This window comes from Rhinoderma darwinii, chromosome 3 (assembly GCF_050947455.1).
Source record: "Rhinoderma darwinii isolate aRhiDar2 chromosome 3, aRhiDar2.hap1, whole genome shotgun sequence".
Lineage (NCBI taxonomy): Eukaryota > Metazoa > Chordata > Amphibia > Anura > Rhinodermatidae > Rhinoderma > Rhinoderma darwinii.
The window spans coordinates 397001111-397016057 of record NC_134689.1 but is presented as its reverse complement, the minus strand read 5'-3'; the positions used below and the strand labels follow the sequence as shown (position 1 = coordinate 397016057).

The following is a 14947-nucleotide window of genomic DNA, read 5'->3' as shown; positions in this document are numbered from 1 at the left end:
GTAACCTGGCTCCTGATCCTCTTATTACCCTGTAACATCTTATTACAGTAACCCGGCTCCTGAGCCTCTTATTACCCTGTAACATCATATCACAGTAACCCGACTCCTGATCCTCTTATTACCCTGTAACATCTTATTACAGTAACCCGGCTCCTGAGCCTCTTATTACCCTGTAACATCTTATTACAGTAACCCAGCTCCTGATCCTCTTATTACCCTGTAACATCTTATTACAGTAACCCGGCTCCTGATCCTCTTATTACCCTGTAACATCTTATTACAGTAACCCGGCTCCTGATCCTCTTATTACCCTGTAACATCTTATTACAGTAACCCGGCTCCTGATCCTCTTATTACCCTGTAACATCTTATTACAGTAACCCGGCTCCTGAGCCTCTTATTACCCTGTAACATCATATCACAGTAACCCGGCTCCTGATCCTCTTATTACCCTGTAAGGCCTCATGTACACGACCGTAAAAACTCCCGTTATTACGGGTTGTGATTACGACCCCTAATAACGGGCTCATAGACTTCTATTGGCGACGGGTGCCTTCCCGTTTTCTCACGGGAAGGTGCCCGTGCCGTTAAAAAAGATAGAACATGTCCTATTTCAGGCCGTAATAACGGCACGGACAGTCCATAGAAGTCTATGGAGCTCTCGTAATGACGGGTGGCTACATGTGTGCACCCGTCATTACGGCAGCGTTGCTAAGCGACGTCAGTAAATAGTCACTGTCCAGGGAGCTGAAAGAGTTAACTGATCGGCAGTAACTCTTTCAGCACCCTGGACAGTGACTACCGATCAGAATAAACATGTAAAAAATAAAAATAAAAGACGTTCATACTTACCGAGAACTTCCTGCTTCCTCCAGTCCGGTCTCCCGCCCGTTGCCTTGGTGACGCGTCCCTCTTGACATCCGGCCCGACGTCCTGGATGACGTTTCAGGCCATGTGACCGCTGCAGCCAATCACAGGTCAATCACAGGCTGCAGCGGTCACATGGACTGCCGCGTCATCCAGGGATGTCGGGCTGGATGTGAAGAGAGGGACGCGTCACCAAGACAACGGCCGGTAAGTAAGAATTTCTTTAACTTTTATTACAGAAAGGGCTGTCCCTTCTCTCTATCCTGCACTGATAGAGAGAAGGGGCTGCCGATTAGTGCAGCGCTATTTTGCCGCCAAAAACGTGCCTGTAAATACGGGTGGAATACGGGTGACACTGGACCCATATTTACGGGCACGGGTTCGTAAATACTGGTGCAAAACGGGTGGAATACGTGTGACACCGGACCCGTATTTACGCCAGTATTTACGGGTGGGAAAAAATACGGTCGTGTGCATGAGGCCTAACATCTTATTACAGTAACCCGGCTCCTGATCCTCTTATTACCCTGTAACATCTTATTACAGTAACCCGGCTCCTGATCCTCTTATTACCCTGTAACATCTTATTACAGTAACCCGGCTCCTGATCCTCTTATTACCCTGTAACATCTTATTACAGTAACCCGGCTCCTGATCCTCTTATTACCCTGTAACATCTTATTACAGTAACCCGGCTCCTGATCCTCTTATTACCCTGTAACATCTTATTACAGTAACCCGGCTCCTGATCCTCTTATTACCCCTGTAACATCTTATTACAGTAACCCGGCTCCTGATCCTCTTATTACCATGTAACATCTTATTACAGTAACCCGGCCCCTGATCCTCTTATTACCCTGTAACATCTTATTACAGTAATCCGGCTCCTGATCCTCTTATTACCCTGTAACGTCTTATTACAGTAACCCGGCTCCTGATCCTCTTATTACCCTGTAACATCTTATTACAGTATCCCGGCTCCTGAGCCTCTTATTACCCTGTAACATCTTATTACAGTAACCCGGCTCCTGATCCTCTTATTACCCTGTAACATCTTATTACAGTAACCCGGCTCCTGATCCTCTTATTACCCCTGTAACATCTTATTACAGTAACCCGGCTCCTGATCCTCTTATTACCCTGTAACATCTTATTACAGTAACCCGGCTCCTGATCCTCTTATTACCCTGTAACATCTTATTACAGTAACCCGGCTCCTGATCCTCTTATTACCCTGTAACATCTTATTACAGTAACCCGGCTCCTGATCCTCTTATTACCCTGTAACATCTTATTACAGTAACCCGGCTCCTGATCCTCTTATTACCCTGTAACATCTTATTACAGTAACCCGGCTCCTGATCCTCTTATTACCCTGTAACATCTTATTACAGTAACCCGGCTCCTGATCCTCTTATTACCATGTAACATCTTATTACAGTAACCCGGCCCCTGATCCTCTTATTACCCTGTAACATCTTATTACAGTAATCCGGCTCCTGATCCTCTTATTACCCTGTAACGTCTTATTACAGTAACCCGGCTCCTGATCCTCTTATTACCCTGTAACCTCTTATTACAGTAACCCGGCTCCTGATCCTCTTATTACCCTGTAACATCTTATTACAGTATCCCGGCTCCTGAGCCTCTTATTACCCTGTAACATCTTATTACAGTAACCCGGCTCCTGATCCTCTTATTACCCTGTAACATCTTATTACAGTAACCCGGCTCCTGATCCTCTTATTACCCCTGTAACATCTTATTACAGTAACCCGGCTCCTGATCCTCTTATTACCCTGTAACATCTTATTACAGTAACCCGGCTCCTGATCCTCTTATTACCCCTGTAACATCTTATTACAGTAACACGGCTCCTGATCCTCTTATTACCATGTAACATCTTATTACAGTAACCCGACTCCTGATCCTCTTATTACCATGTAACATCTTATTACAGTAACCCGGCTCCTGATCCTCTTATTACCATGTAACATCTTATTACAGTAACCCGGCTCCTGAGCCTCTTATTACCCTGTAACATCTTATTACAGTAACCCGGCTCCTGATCCTCTTATTACCCTGTAACATCTTATTACAGTAACCCGGCTCCTGATCCTCTTATTACCCCTGTAACATCTTATTACAGTAACCCGGCTCCTGATCCTCTTATTACCCTGTAACATCTTATTACAGTAACCCGGCTCCTGATCCTCTTATTACCCTGTAACATCTTATTACAGTAACCCGGCTCCTGATCCTCTTATTACCATGTAACATCTTATTACAGTAACCCGGCTCCTGATCCTCTTATTACCCTGTAACATCTTATTACAGTAACCCGGCTCCTGATCCTCTTATTACCCTGTAACATCTTATTACAGTAACCCGGCTCCTGATCCTCTTATTACCCTGTAACATCTTATTACAGTAACCCGACTCCTGATCCTCTTATTACCCTGTAACATCTTATTACAGTAACCCGGCTCCTGAGCCTCTTATTACCCCTGTAACATCTTATTACAGTAACCCGGCTCCTGATCCTCTTATTACCCCTGTAACATCTTATTACAGTAACCCGGCTCCTGATCCTCTTATTACCCTGTAACATCTTATTACAGTAACCCGGCTCCTGATCCTCTTATTACCATGTAACATCTTATTACAGTAACCCGGCTCCTGATCCTCTTATTACCCTGTAACATCTTATTACAGTAACCCGGCTCCTGATCCTCTTATTACCCTGTAACATCTTATTACAGTAACCCGGCTCCTGATCCTCTTATTACCCCTGTAACATCTTATTACAGTAACCCGGCTCCTGATCCTCTTATTACCCTGTAACATCTTATTACAGTAACCCGGCTCCTGATCCTCTTATTACCCCTGTAACATCTTATTACAGTAACCCGGCTCCTGAGCCTCTTATTACCCTGTAACCTCTTATTACAGTAACCCGGCTCCTGATCCTCTTATTACCCCTGTAACATCTTATTACAGTAACCCGGCTCCTGAGCCTCTTATTACCCTGTAACCTCTTATTACAGTAACCCGGCTCCTGATCCTCTTATTACCCCTTTAACATCTTATTACAGTAACCCGGCTCCTGAGCCTCTTATTACCCTGTAACCTCTTATTACAGTAACCCGGCTCCTGATCCTCTTATTACCCCTGTAACATCTTATTACAGTAACCCGGCTCCTGATCCTCTTATTACCCTGTAACATGTTATTACAGTAACCCGGCTCCTGATCCTCTTATTACAGTAACCCGGCTCCTGATCCTCTTATTACCCTGTAACATCTTATTACAGTAACCCGGCTCCTGATCCTCTTATTACCCTGTAACATGTTATTACAGTAACCCGGCTCCTGATCCTCTTATTACCATGTAACATCTTATTACAGTAACCCGGCTCCTGATCCTCTTATTACCCTGTAACATCTTATTACAGTAACCCGGCTCCTGAGCCTCTTATTACCCTGTAACATCTTATTACAGTAACCCGGCTCCTGATCCTCTTATTACCCTGTAACATCTTATTACAGTAACCCGGCTCCTGGTCCTCTTATTACCATGTAACATATTATTACAGTAACCCGGCTCCTGATCCTCTTATTACCCCTTTAACATCTTATTACAGTAACCCGGCTCCTGAGCCTCTTATTACCCCTGTAACATCTTATTACAGTAACCCGGCTCCTGATCCTCTTATTACCCCTGTAACATCTTATTACAGTAACCCGGCTCCTGATCCTCTTATTACCATGTAAACTCTTATTACAGTAACCCGGCTCCTGAGCCTCTTATTACAGTAACCCGGCTCCTGAGCCTCTTATTACCCTGTAACATCTTATTACAGTAACCCGGCTCCTGATCCTCTTATTACCCTGTAACATCTTATTACAGTAACCCGGCTCCTGAGCCTCTTATTATCCTGTAACATCTTATTACAGTAACCCGGCTCCTGATCCTCTTTATTACCCTGTAACATCTTATTACAGTAACCCGGCTCCTGAGCCTCTTATTACCCTGTAACATCTTATTACAGTAACCTGGCTCCTGATCCTCTTATTACCCCTGTAACATCTTATTACAGTAACCCGGCTCCTGATCCTCTTATTACCATGTAACATCTTATTACAGTAACCCGGCTCCTGATCCTCTTATTACCCTGTAACATCTTATTACAGTAACCCGGCTCCTGATCCTCTTATTAACCCAGTAGCATCTTATTACAGTAACCCGGCTCCTGATCCTCTTATTACCCCTGTAACATCTTATTACAGTAACCCGGCTCCTGATCCTCTTATTACCCCTGTAACATCTTATTACAGTAACCCGGCTCCTGATCCTCTTATTACAGTAACCCGGCTCCTGAGCCTCTTATTATCCTGTAACATCTTATTACAGTAACCCGGCTCCTGATCCTCTTTATTACCCTGTAACATCTTATTACAGTAACCCGGCTCCTGAGCCTCTTATTACCCTGTAACATCTTATTACAGTAACCCGGCTCCTGAGCCTCTTATTATCCTGTAACATCTTATTACAGTAACCCGGCTCCTGATCCTCTTTATTACCCTGTAACATCTTATTACAGTATCCCGGCTCCTGAGCCTCTTATTACCCTGTAACATCTTATTACAGTAACCCGGCTCCTGATCCTCTTATTACCATGTAAACTCTTATTACAGTAACCCGGCTACTGATCCTCTTATTACCCTGTAACATCTTATTACAGTAACCTGGCTCCTGATCCTCTTATTACCCCTGTAACATCTTATTACAGTAACCCGGCTCCTGATCCTCTTATTACCATGTAACATCTTATTACAGTAACCCGGCTCCTGATCCTCTTATTACCCTGTAACATCTTATTACAGTAACCCGGCTCCTGATCCTCTTATTACCCCTGTAACATCTTATTACAGTAACCCGGCTCCTGATCCTCTTATTACCCTGTAACATGTTATTACAGCAACCCGGCTCCTGAGCCTCTTATTACCCCTGTAACATCTTATTACAGTAACCCGGCTCCTGATCCTCTTATTACCCTGTAACATGTTATTACAGTAACCCGGCTCCTGAGCCTCTTATTACCCTGTAACATCTTATTACAGTAACCCGGCTCCTGATCCTCTTATTACCCCTGTAACATCTTATTACAGTAACCCGGCTCCTGATCCTCTTATTACCCTGTAACATCTTATTACAGTAACCCGGCTCCTGATCCTCTTATTACCCTGTAACATCTTATTACAGTAACCCGGCTCCTGATCCTCTTATTACCCTGTAACATCTTATTACAGTAACCCGGCTCCTGATCCTCTTATTACCCTGTAACATCTTATTACAGTAACCCGGCTCCTGATCCTCTTATTACCCCTGTAACATCTTATTACAGTAACCCGGCTCCTGAGCCTCTTATTACCCTGTAACATCTTATTACAGTAACCCGGCTCCTGAGCCTCTTATTACCCTGTAACCTCTTATTACAGTAACCCGGCTCCCGATCCTCTTATTACCCCTGTAACATCTTATTACAGTAACCCGGCTCCTGAGCCTCTTATTACCCTGTAACATCTTATTACAGTAACCCGGCTCCTGGTCCTCTTATTACCCTGTAACATCTTATTACAGTAACCCGGCTCCTGGTCCTTTTATTACCCTGTAACATCTTATTACAGTAACCCGGCTCCTGAGCCTCTTATTATCCTGTAACATCTTATTACAGTAACCCGGCTCCTGATCCTCTTATTACCCTGTAACATCTTATTATAGTAACCCGGCTCCTGATCCTCTTATTATCCTGTAACATCTTATTACAGTAACCCGGCTCCTGGTCCTCTTATTACCCTGTAACATCTTATTACAGTAACCCGGCTCCTGGTCCTCTTATTACCCTGTAACATCTTATTACAGTAACCCGGCTCCTGATCCTCTTATTACCCTGTAACATCTTATTACAGTAACCCGGCTCCTGATCCTCTTATTACCCTGTAACATCTTATTACAGTAACCCGGCTCCTGATCCTCTTTATTACCCTGTAACATCTTATTACAGTAACCCGGCTCCTGATCCTCTTATTACCATGTAACATCTTATTACAGTAACCCGGCTCCTGATCCTCTTATTACCCTGTAACATCTTATTACAGTAACCCGGCTCCTGATCCTCTTATTACCCTGTAACATCTTATTACAGTAACCCGGCTCCTGATCCTCTTATTAACCCAGTAGCATCTTATTACAGTAACCCGGCTCCTGATCCTCTTATTACCCTGTAACATCTTATTACAGTAACCCGGCTCCTGATCCTCTTATTACCCTGTAACATCTTATTACAGTAACCCGGCTCCTGATCCTCTTATTACCCTGTAACATGTTATTACAGTAACCCGGCTCCTGAGCCTCTTATTACCCTGTAACATCTTATTACAGTAACCAGGCTCCTGTTCTTCTTATTACCCTGTAACATCTTATTACAGTAACCAGGCTCCTGATCCTCTTATTACCCTGTAACATCTTATTACAGTAACCCGGCTCCTGAGCCTCTTATTACCCTGTAACATCTTATCACAGTAACCCGGCTCCTGATCCTCTTATTACCGTGTAACATCTTATTACAGTAACCCGACTCCTGATCCTCTTATTACCCTGTAACATCTTATCACAGTAACCCGGCTCCTGATCCTCTTATTACTGTGTAACATCTTATTACAGTAACCCGACTCCTGATCCTCTTATTACCCTGTAACATCTTATTACAGTAACCCGGCTCCTGATCCTCTTATTACCCCTGTAACATCTTATTACAGTAACCCGGCTCCTGATCCTCTTATTATCCTGTAACGTCTTATTACAGTAACCCGGCTCCTGATCCTCTTATTACCCCTGTAACGTCTTATTACAGTAACCCGGCTCCTGATCCTCTTATTACCCTGTAACATCTTATTACAGTAACCCGGCTCCTGATCCTCTTATTACCCTGTAACATCTTATTACAGTAACCCGGCTCCTGATCCTCTTATTACCCTGTAACGTCTTATTACAGTAACCCGGCTCCTGATCCTCTTATTACCCTGTAACATCTTATTACAGTAACCCGGCTCCTGATCCTCTTATTACCCTGTAACATCTTATTACAGTAACCCGGCTCCTGATCCTCTTATTACCCCTGTAACATCTTATTACAGTAACCCGGCTCCTGATCCTCTTATTATCCCTGTAACATCTTATTACAGTAACCCGGCTCCTGAGCCTCTTATTACCCTGTAACATCTTATTACAGTAACCCGGCTCCTGATCCTCTTATTACCCTGTAACATCTTATTACAGTAACCCGGCTTCTGATCCTCTTATTACCATGTAACATGTTATTACAGTAACCCGACTCCTGATCCTCTTATTACCCTGTAACATCTTATTACAGTAACCCGGCTCCTGATCCTCTTATTACCCTGTAACATCTTATTACAGTAACCCGGCTCCTGATCCTCTTATTACCCTGTAACATCTTATTACAGTCACCCGGCTCCTGATCCTCTTATTACCCTGTAACATCTTATTACAGTAACCCGGCTCCTGATCCCCTTATTACCCCTGTAACGTCTTATTACAGTAACCCGGCTCCTGATCCCCTTATTACCCCTGTAACGTCTTATTACAGTAACCCGGCTCCTGATCCTCTTATTACCCTGTAACATCTTATTACAGTAACCCGGCTCCTGATCCTCTTATTACCCCTGTAACGTCTTATTACAGTAACCCGGCTCCTGAGCCTCTTATTACCCCTGTAACATCTTATTACAGTAACCCGGCTCCTGATCCTCTTATTACCATGTAACATCTTATTACAGTAACCCGACTCCTGATCCTCTTATTACCCTGTAACATCTTATTACAGTAACCCGGCTCCTGATCCTCTTATTACCCTGTAACATCTTATTACAGTATCCCGGCTCCTGAGCCTCTTATTACCCTGTAACATCTTATTACAGTAACCCGGCTCCTGATCCTCTTATTACCCTGTAACATCTTATTACAGTAACCCGGCTCCTGATCCTCTTATTACCCTGTAACATCTTATTACAGTAACCCGGCTCCTGATCCTCTTATTACCCCTGTAACATCTTATTACAGTAACCCGGCTTCTGATCCTCTTATTACCCTGTAACATCTTATTATAGTAACCCGGCTCCTGATCCTCTTATTACCCTGTAACATCTTATTACAGTAACCCGGCGCCTGATCCTCTTATTACCCTGTAACATCTTATTACAGTAACCCGGCTCCTGATCCTCTTATTACCCTGTAACATCTTATTACAGTAACCCGGCCCCTGAGCCTCTTATTACCCTGTAACATCTTATTACAGTAACCCGGCTCCTGATCCTCTTATTACCCTGTAACATCTTATTGTATTAGTTTGGTTTTCCTATTCTTTGTCTATGCTGATCTCCATAGGATGAAGCTGTGGAACGGTCGACTATTCCAGAGGTTCCTAAGGAGCACTTTGGACAGAGGATCCTGGTGAAATGCATATCGCTGAAGTGGGTATTGGTCTCTGTTTTCCTTTGGTGTCTGTGGCTTTTCAGTGTATTTGGATATCTTCCGTCTTGTCCCTGACACTCTGATGTTTATATAAACACCCGGTGAATTATTACATTTTGTTCCTGTCTTCTCTCTTAGGTTTGAAATCGAGATTGAACCGATATTTTGTGTTATGGCCTTATACGATGCCAAAGAGAAGAAAAAAGTAAGTTTCTAAACACATAGTAAGGTTACGAGCACTTTGTACTTCCCAAAATGAGATGTTTACAAGTGAAACATCCTGCTATAAAAGAATTTAGGGCTAACCATACACATAGCGTTAATAGTGCACCCCCCTGTGGTGGCAGCTAGAACTGCACCCTTTCTTAATATTGGGAAGTGTACCTGCCAATGTGCTCTGCCTCGTAGTCCCCCGTGTTCAGTACAGACAGATGTGCTGGAGGCTCCTATTCCTTATACTAGAAGCGTTAATAAATACGGGAACCCAGTAGACTGAGCCCATACTATGAAGACTATAGGAGGTCCGATGCAATATCTAGCCTTTTATATACAGTTTATTTACTTGTTCTATAATAAAAATATAAGTCGCATGTTTTTACCTTGGTTTGCTGTTTCCGCAGATATCAGAGGCCTTTCATTTCGACCTGAATTCAGATATCATGAAGAATATTCTACGGACACAAGGTGGACACCAAGTGCCCTCCACCCTTGCAAGATCCGCCATCTTCTCCATCACATACCCATCTCCTGACATATATCTCGTCATTAAGGTGCTTTAGGATAGGTGTGTGTGTGTGTGTGTGTATATATGTGTATATATGTGTGTGTGTGTATATATATATATATATAGATAGGCAAATGGATGCCACAGTGTGTGGGAGGGGGATCGTATTGGTGCGGCTGTTCCGCTTTTGAAGCCTCCAGTCTTGTCAGTCCATACAACGAGGGTATCCTCTACCATTTTCCATACTGGTCACTGTGTGATGTGTTGATGTCTACATACTGGTTTGTATGACATATGTCATGTCTGTGTATACTGTCTTTCAGCTGGAGAAGGTCCTACAACAAGGGGACATCGGGGAATGCTGTGAACCTTACATGGTCCTTAAAGAGAGTGACGGTATCAAGGTGAGCGACTACATAAAGACACGAATACTGATTTGTGGGATTAGACCCCAGGAGAAAGGTTATATTGATATGGCAGCGTAGTGGTTCGCAACACTGTAGCTCTGACTTTGAATCTTATCAGGGATACTTTTGCGTGTAATTTGTATGTTCTTCTCGGGTCTATGGGTTTGCTCCAGTCATTCCGGTTTTCTCCCACACTACAGAAATAACTAACCCTCTCAAGATGATCAATGCCATCCTTATATACTGGCACCCAGAATTGTACCCCCTCTTCATAGATGGATGAGAAGAATGACCTAATTATATTGGAATCTTTTTACATCCATGCAATTTATTTTTATTTTTCTATATTAATAATACCTTGGTCTCCGTGTCAAGCAGCTGCAGCAAAAGCACATACAATTTAGTTCTGCCATAAAACACAGTGTATATGTATGTGTGTATGTATATATATATATATATATATATATATACGTATACACACACACACACACACACACACACACACACACACACACACACACACACACACACCCTAAATGCTGCTGCCATTTGACAGGTTTTTAAATACAGAGCTTTCCTAACAACTATGGCAACAATTGGTGTGTTTCTTTTGGGAGGGGGATTACATTGCTGAGAAGGCTGTCACATGGCAACAACCGCGAGCCTCGGCCATATGCCCTATATCAGCTGTTGGGACTAATTTAGTCTTTTGCTTGGTGTAATGTATTTAATGGAGCAGGGTCATTTCTTCGTGCACTTGCCCTTTAAAGTTGCGGTTTTGGTGCATATTTGAGACAAATCGTACTTGCCCGAGTCCTCCTGGCAAATAACATTCCACATTTCCTTTTGATTACTAGAACAAGGAGAAGGTGGACAAGCTGAGAGCCCAGGCGGAGCAGTTCTGTTCGCGTTTGGGCCGATACCGTATGCCTTTTGCCTGGACAGCTATTCATTTGATGAACATCATCAACAGCATGGGGACATCTGAACGGGATTCTGACTCTGAGAGCGGTAACCAAATAAATCCAAGTGTCTTTATAACAGGACAAGTCTTAAAATACTGACTGGTGGGGGTCTGGCCATTGGGACCCGACTGATCCTGAGAACAGGTGTATAGGCGCTCTCCATTAAAATGAATAAGAGTTACGTAAAGTGTCGGGTGACATGATCAACCTATGGCCACCTATGGGCAAATACATGTAACAGCACCCACTAAGAACTAAATATTAAGCATCCTGGGGAGGGGGCATTTACATGATGTGTTCACTTTTTATATAGCATGTCTTTTCTGAATATTATGTGTTTACATTTCTTACCATCTTAAAGATCCCTGCCAGCTGTCACTGAATGGGAGCATTCTTCTTTACATCCAGAAGCGTCCTTTTGCGGTATTTTGACTCCTGACTTGTTGGGCAAGAGAGCTCTGTGATACTTTACTGTAACCTGTGCACCTGTTTTAGTTGGACCTGATGTGGATGAATATATACAAAAAATATTTCCATTCACTGACTGCAAGCAGAATATTGTTGTTTTGCATATAAACCTTGAAGAATCGATACACACAGTATATTAGAAAGTTGAATTATTTTATGTTTTATATAGTGATTAAGCTTTACTTACATAAAACTATAGCCTTTTAAGGGGCGTGGCCTGATTTTAGGCTGATTTAAAGGGACAGACCTCTTTTAATTTGTGCGTGCACTCTGCCAATACAAAAACATTTTTGTGCCTGATGTGAATATTCGAATCGCTAGAATAGAAAGGGTGCATTAAAAAGCAGACGCATTGCTTTAGGCAGACTGGAAAATGAAGGTCACAACAATACTGGCTACAATGGTAAGCTGCCCCACATTCCCAGTTCACTACTATTAGCGCATCCTCCCAATGGTCTCCTTTGTCAGTGAGGGAGGATTAGCGCTCTACCTCTTCCATTAGCAGATGTTTCCTGTGACCTTCGTGTTGACTCCATTCTTTCCATTCACAGAAAGGAAGGGTACATGGAACGAAAGGAAGAAGAAAGCCATCGAGAGGCTCAGCGTCGGCGATGAAGTGTGTGGATTTAACTCTTTCAGGCCAGCAACACTCACGGTCACTAACTTCTTTAAGCAGGTGAGAAACATACGGCCAGCGTCGTGTTCGCCATAACCGCAGGTGGAGCAGAAAATCTACATTCTATTAGATGTCGGGGGTCATCCCTGGATAGGCTATAAATATCTGATGGTCTCTAGAACAGGTTGCGTGGCCCCCTATTGGCAGCGCAGTCACTCTCTATTGCCTGTTGACTTTTATAAAGAGAGAACCATCTCCTATAGACTAATGGAGGGTGGCTGCACATGTGTGGCCCCCGTCTATGCTGTCAGCAGGGACCAGGCACCCCCGACTCATTAGATATGTTATAGAAGTCTTTTTTTTGACGGTCAGGGGACTAATGCTTGAAGGAAGAGGATGCTGATGGCTGTAGAAGGAAGGATTGTGGTCACAGTAGAGATAAGCGGTGACGCTTTGTTGCCTTTCACAGGAAGGAGACCGTCTGAGTGATGAAGATCTCTACAAGTTCTTGGCTGATATGAAGAGACCGTCCTCTGTACTGCGGAGACTGCGGCCTGTAACAGGTATCGATGAGCCTTCTATATACAGTTCATCTTTCTCTCGTTTTTGTTTGGCCCCCCAGCTGGTGTATCTAAGCCTATTGTGTGATACTGTCTGCTGAGTTAGTGTATCTAGTCCTATCCCGTGTGATACTGACTTGGCGGACTAAGCACTAAAAGGGAAATCTTTGTATCGATAGAAGTAGTAATTATACGTTTTATGTTCTTTTCTTAGCTCAGCTAAAAATCGACGTTTCTCCGGCTCCTGAGACCCCTCAGTTTTGCCTGTCTCCAGAACTGCGTCATGTCAAGCCCTATCCTGATCCCCGTGTACGGCCCACCAAAGAAATCCTGGAGTTCACTCCACGGGACGTGTATTCCCCATACACCTCTTACAGGTCAGAGGTTCCCTTTAACTTGCTGGTAGCCAATAAAGCATCACTAATACCTTTTGGCCAATCAGGAGTGCCATGACACCGTTTAAACTTTTTAGAAGCCCCCCCTCACACAGCAGTCTGTTTGGTACTTTAGAGTAGTTAAAGGGGTTATCCAGGGATCAAAAATTGCATTGCAATAATATATTTAAGTGAAACTATAACTTGCTAATATACCTTTAATTTAAAATTCTGTACTGAATGGCGCAGTTCAAAGCTCATGACTTATTCAGTAAGTGCTGGAGCTTTTCTACTAATATGTTCCGACACGGCCCCGCGTGACTGAGCTCTTGCTTCATGTACTGCTTGTGAACATGATCGCAAGGGGCTGTCACATTGCCTATTGCTTCAGCTAGCGCTTTGCTCGGGACTCCAGCACTGCTTCCGACGTCCATATTTGGTCAATTCAGGGGTTCCCTATCGCTGGAGTCCCCGAGCAGAGCATATATGGACAGTGACGTCGGCAGCAGTACTGGAGTCCCCGAGCAGAGCATATATGGACAGTGACGTCGGCAGCAGTACTGGAGTCCCCGAGCAGAGCATATATGGACAGTGACGTCGGCAGCAGTACTGGAGTCCCCGAGCAGAGCATATATGGACAGTGACGTCGGCAGCAGTACTGGAGTCCCCGAGCAGAGCATCAGCTGATGCTCTGTTCGGGACTCAAGCAATAGGCAATGTGACACCCCCTTGAGGTCATGTTCACAAACAGCACATGAAGCAAGAGCTCAGTCACATGGGGCCGTGTCGAGGCGCCATCATTCGTAGAAAAGCTCCAGCACTTACTGAATAATTCATGAGGTTTGAACTGCGCCATTTAGTACAGAATGTTAAGTTAAAGTACATTAGTAAGTGACTTCTTCTCACATAAATATATTATTGCAATGCAAGTTTTGGTCCCCGGATAACCCCTTCAAGAGAACCCACTGAGGAACTTGTGCCCTACTGGTATGTGTCTACCCCCACATAGGCACTGTCTAATGGGTACAGTTTTATTTAGTTTTTTATACTTGCTAGCTTATCTGATCCCACCAAACCCGTTTGCAGAATCGGATGGAGTGTCTTTTCCATCATACAGATTAAACATTTACAGTCCTCCATTGCCTTATATAAACCGTGCTCCGTGTCTTCAGGGTCTGGAAATCTTTATACTCTTACCTCTTATATTGGACAAAAAACGTAAACTGATTTTAGCTTTGTTAAATATGGAAGGAGCTGACATTTTTTTACTTTATGAGTTCACACAGAGTTTTTTTGCAGGCAGAAAATTACGGAATTTTGAGGCAGATTTTGATCTGCCTGCACGCTGTTTGCCACGTTTTTCGCTCGCGCCCATTGAGCGCCACAGGCAAAAACACAGCGAAATACGCT

General features: G+C 43.6%; 1 protein-coding gene across 7 annotated transcripts in view; it reads left to right on the top strand.

The window, feature by feature from the left end:
- Positions 1–14947, top strand: part of DOCK6 (dedicator of cytokinesis 6) — a 91189-nt gene that overhangs the window by 38075 nt on the left and 38167 nt on the right. For 6 of the 7 annotated variants that reach the window (XM_075859021.1, XM_075859020.1, XM_075859019.1 and 3 more), the window contains exons 7-14: positions 9337–9422; positions 9562–9628; positions 10044–10193; positions 10471–10551; positions 11412–11565; positions 12539–12663; positions 13073–13166; positions 13378–13540. In XM_075859021.1, coding sequence (XP_075715136.1) covers positions 9337–9422; positions 9562–9628; positions 10044–10193; positions 10471–10551; positions 11412–11565; positions 12539–12663; positions 13073–13166; positions 13378–13540 — 920 coding nt within the window. Of the gene's footprint in view, positions 1–9336; positions 9423–9561; positions 9629–10043; positions 10194–10470; positions 10552–11411; positions 11566–12538; positions 12664–13072; positions 13167–13377; positions 13541–14947 lie in introns of those variants that run through there. The other variant, XM_075859022.1, reaches the window with a different exon arrangement.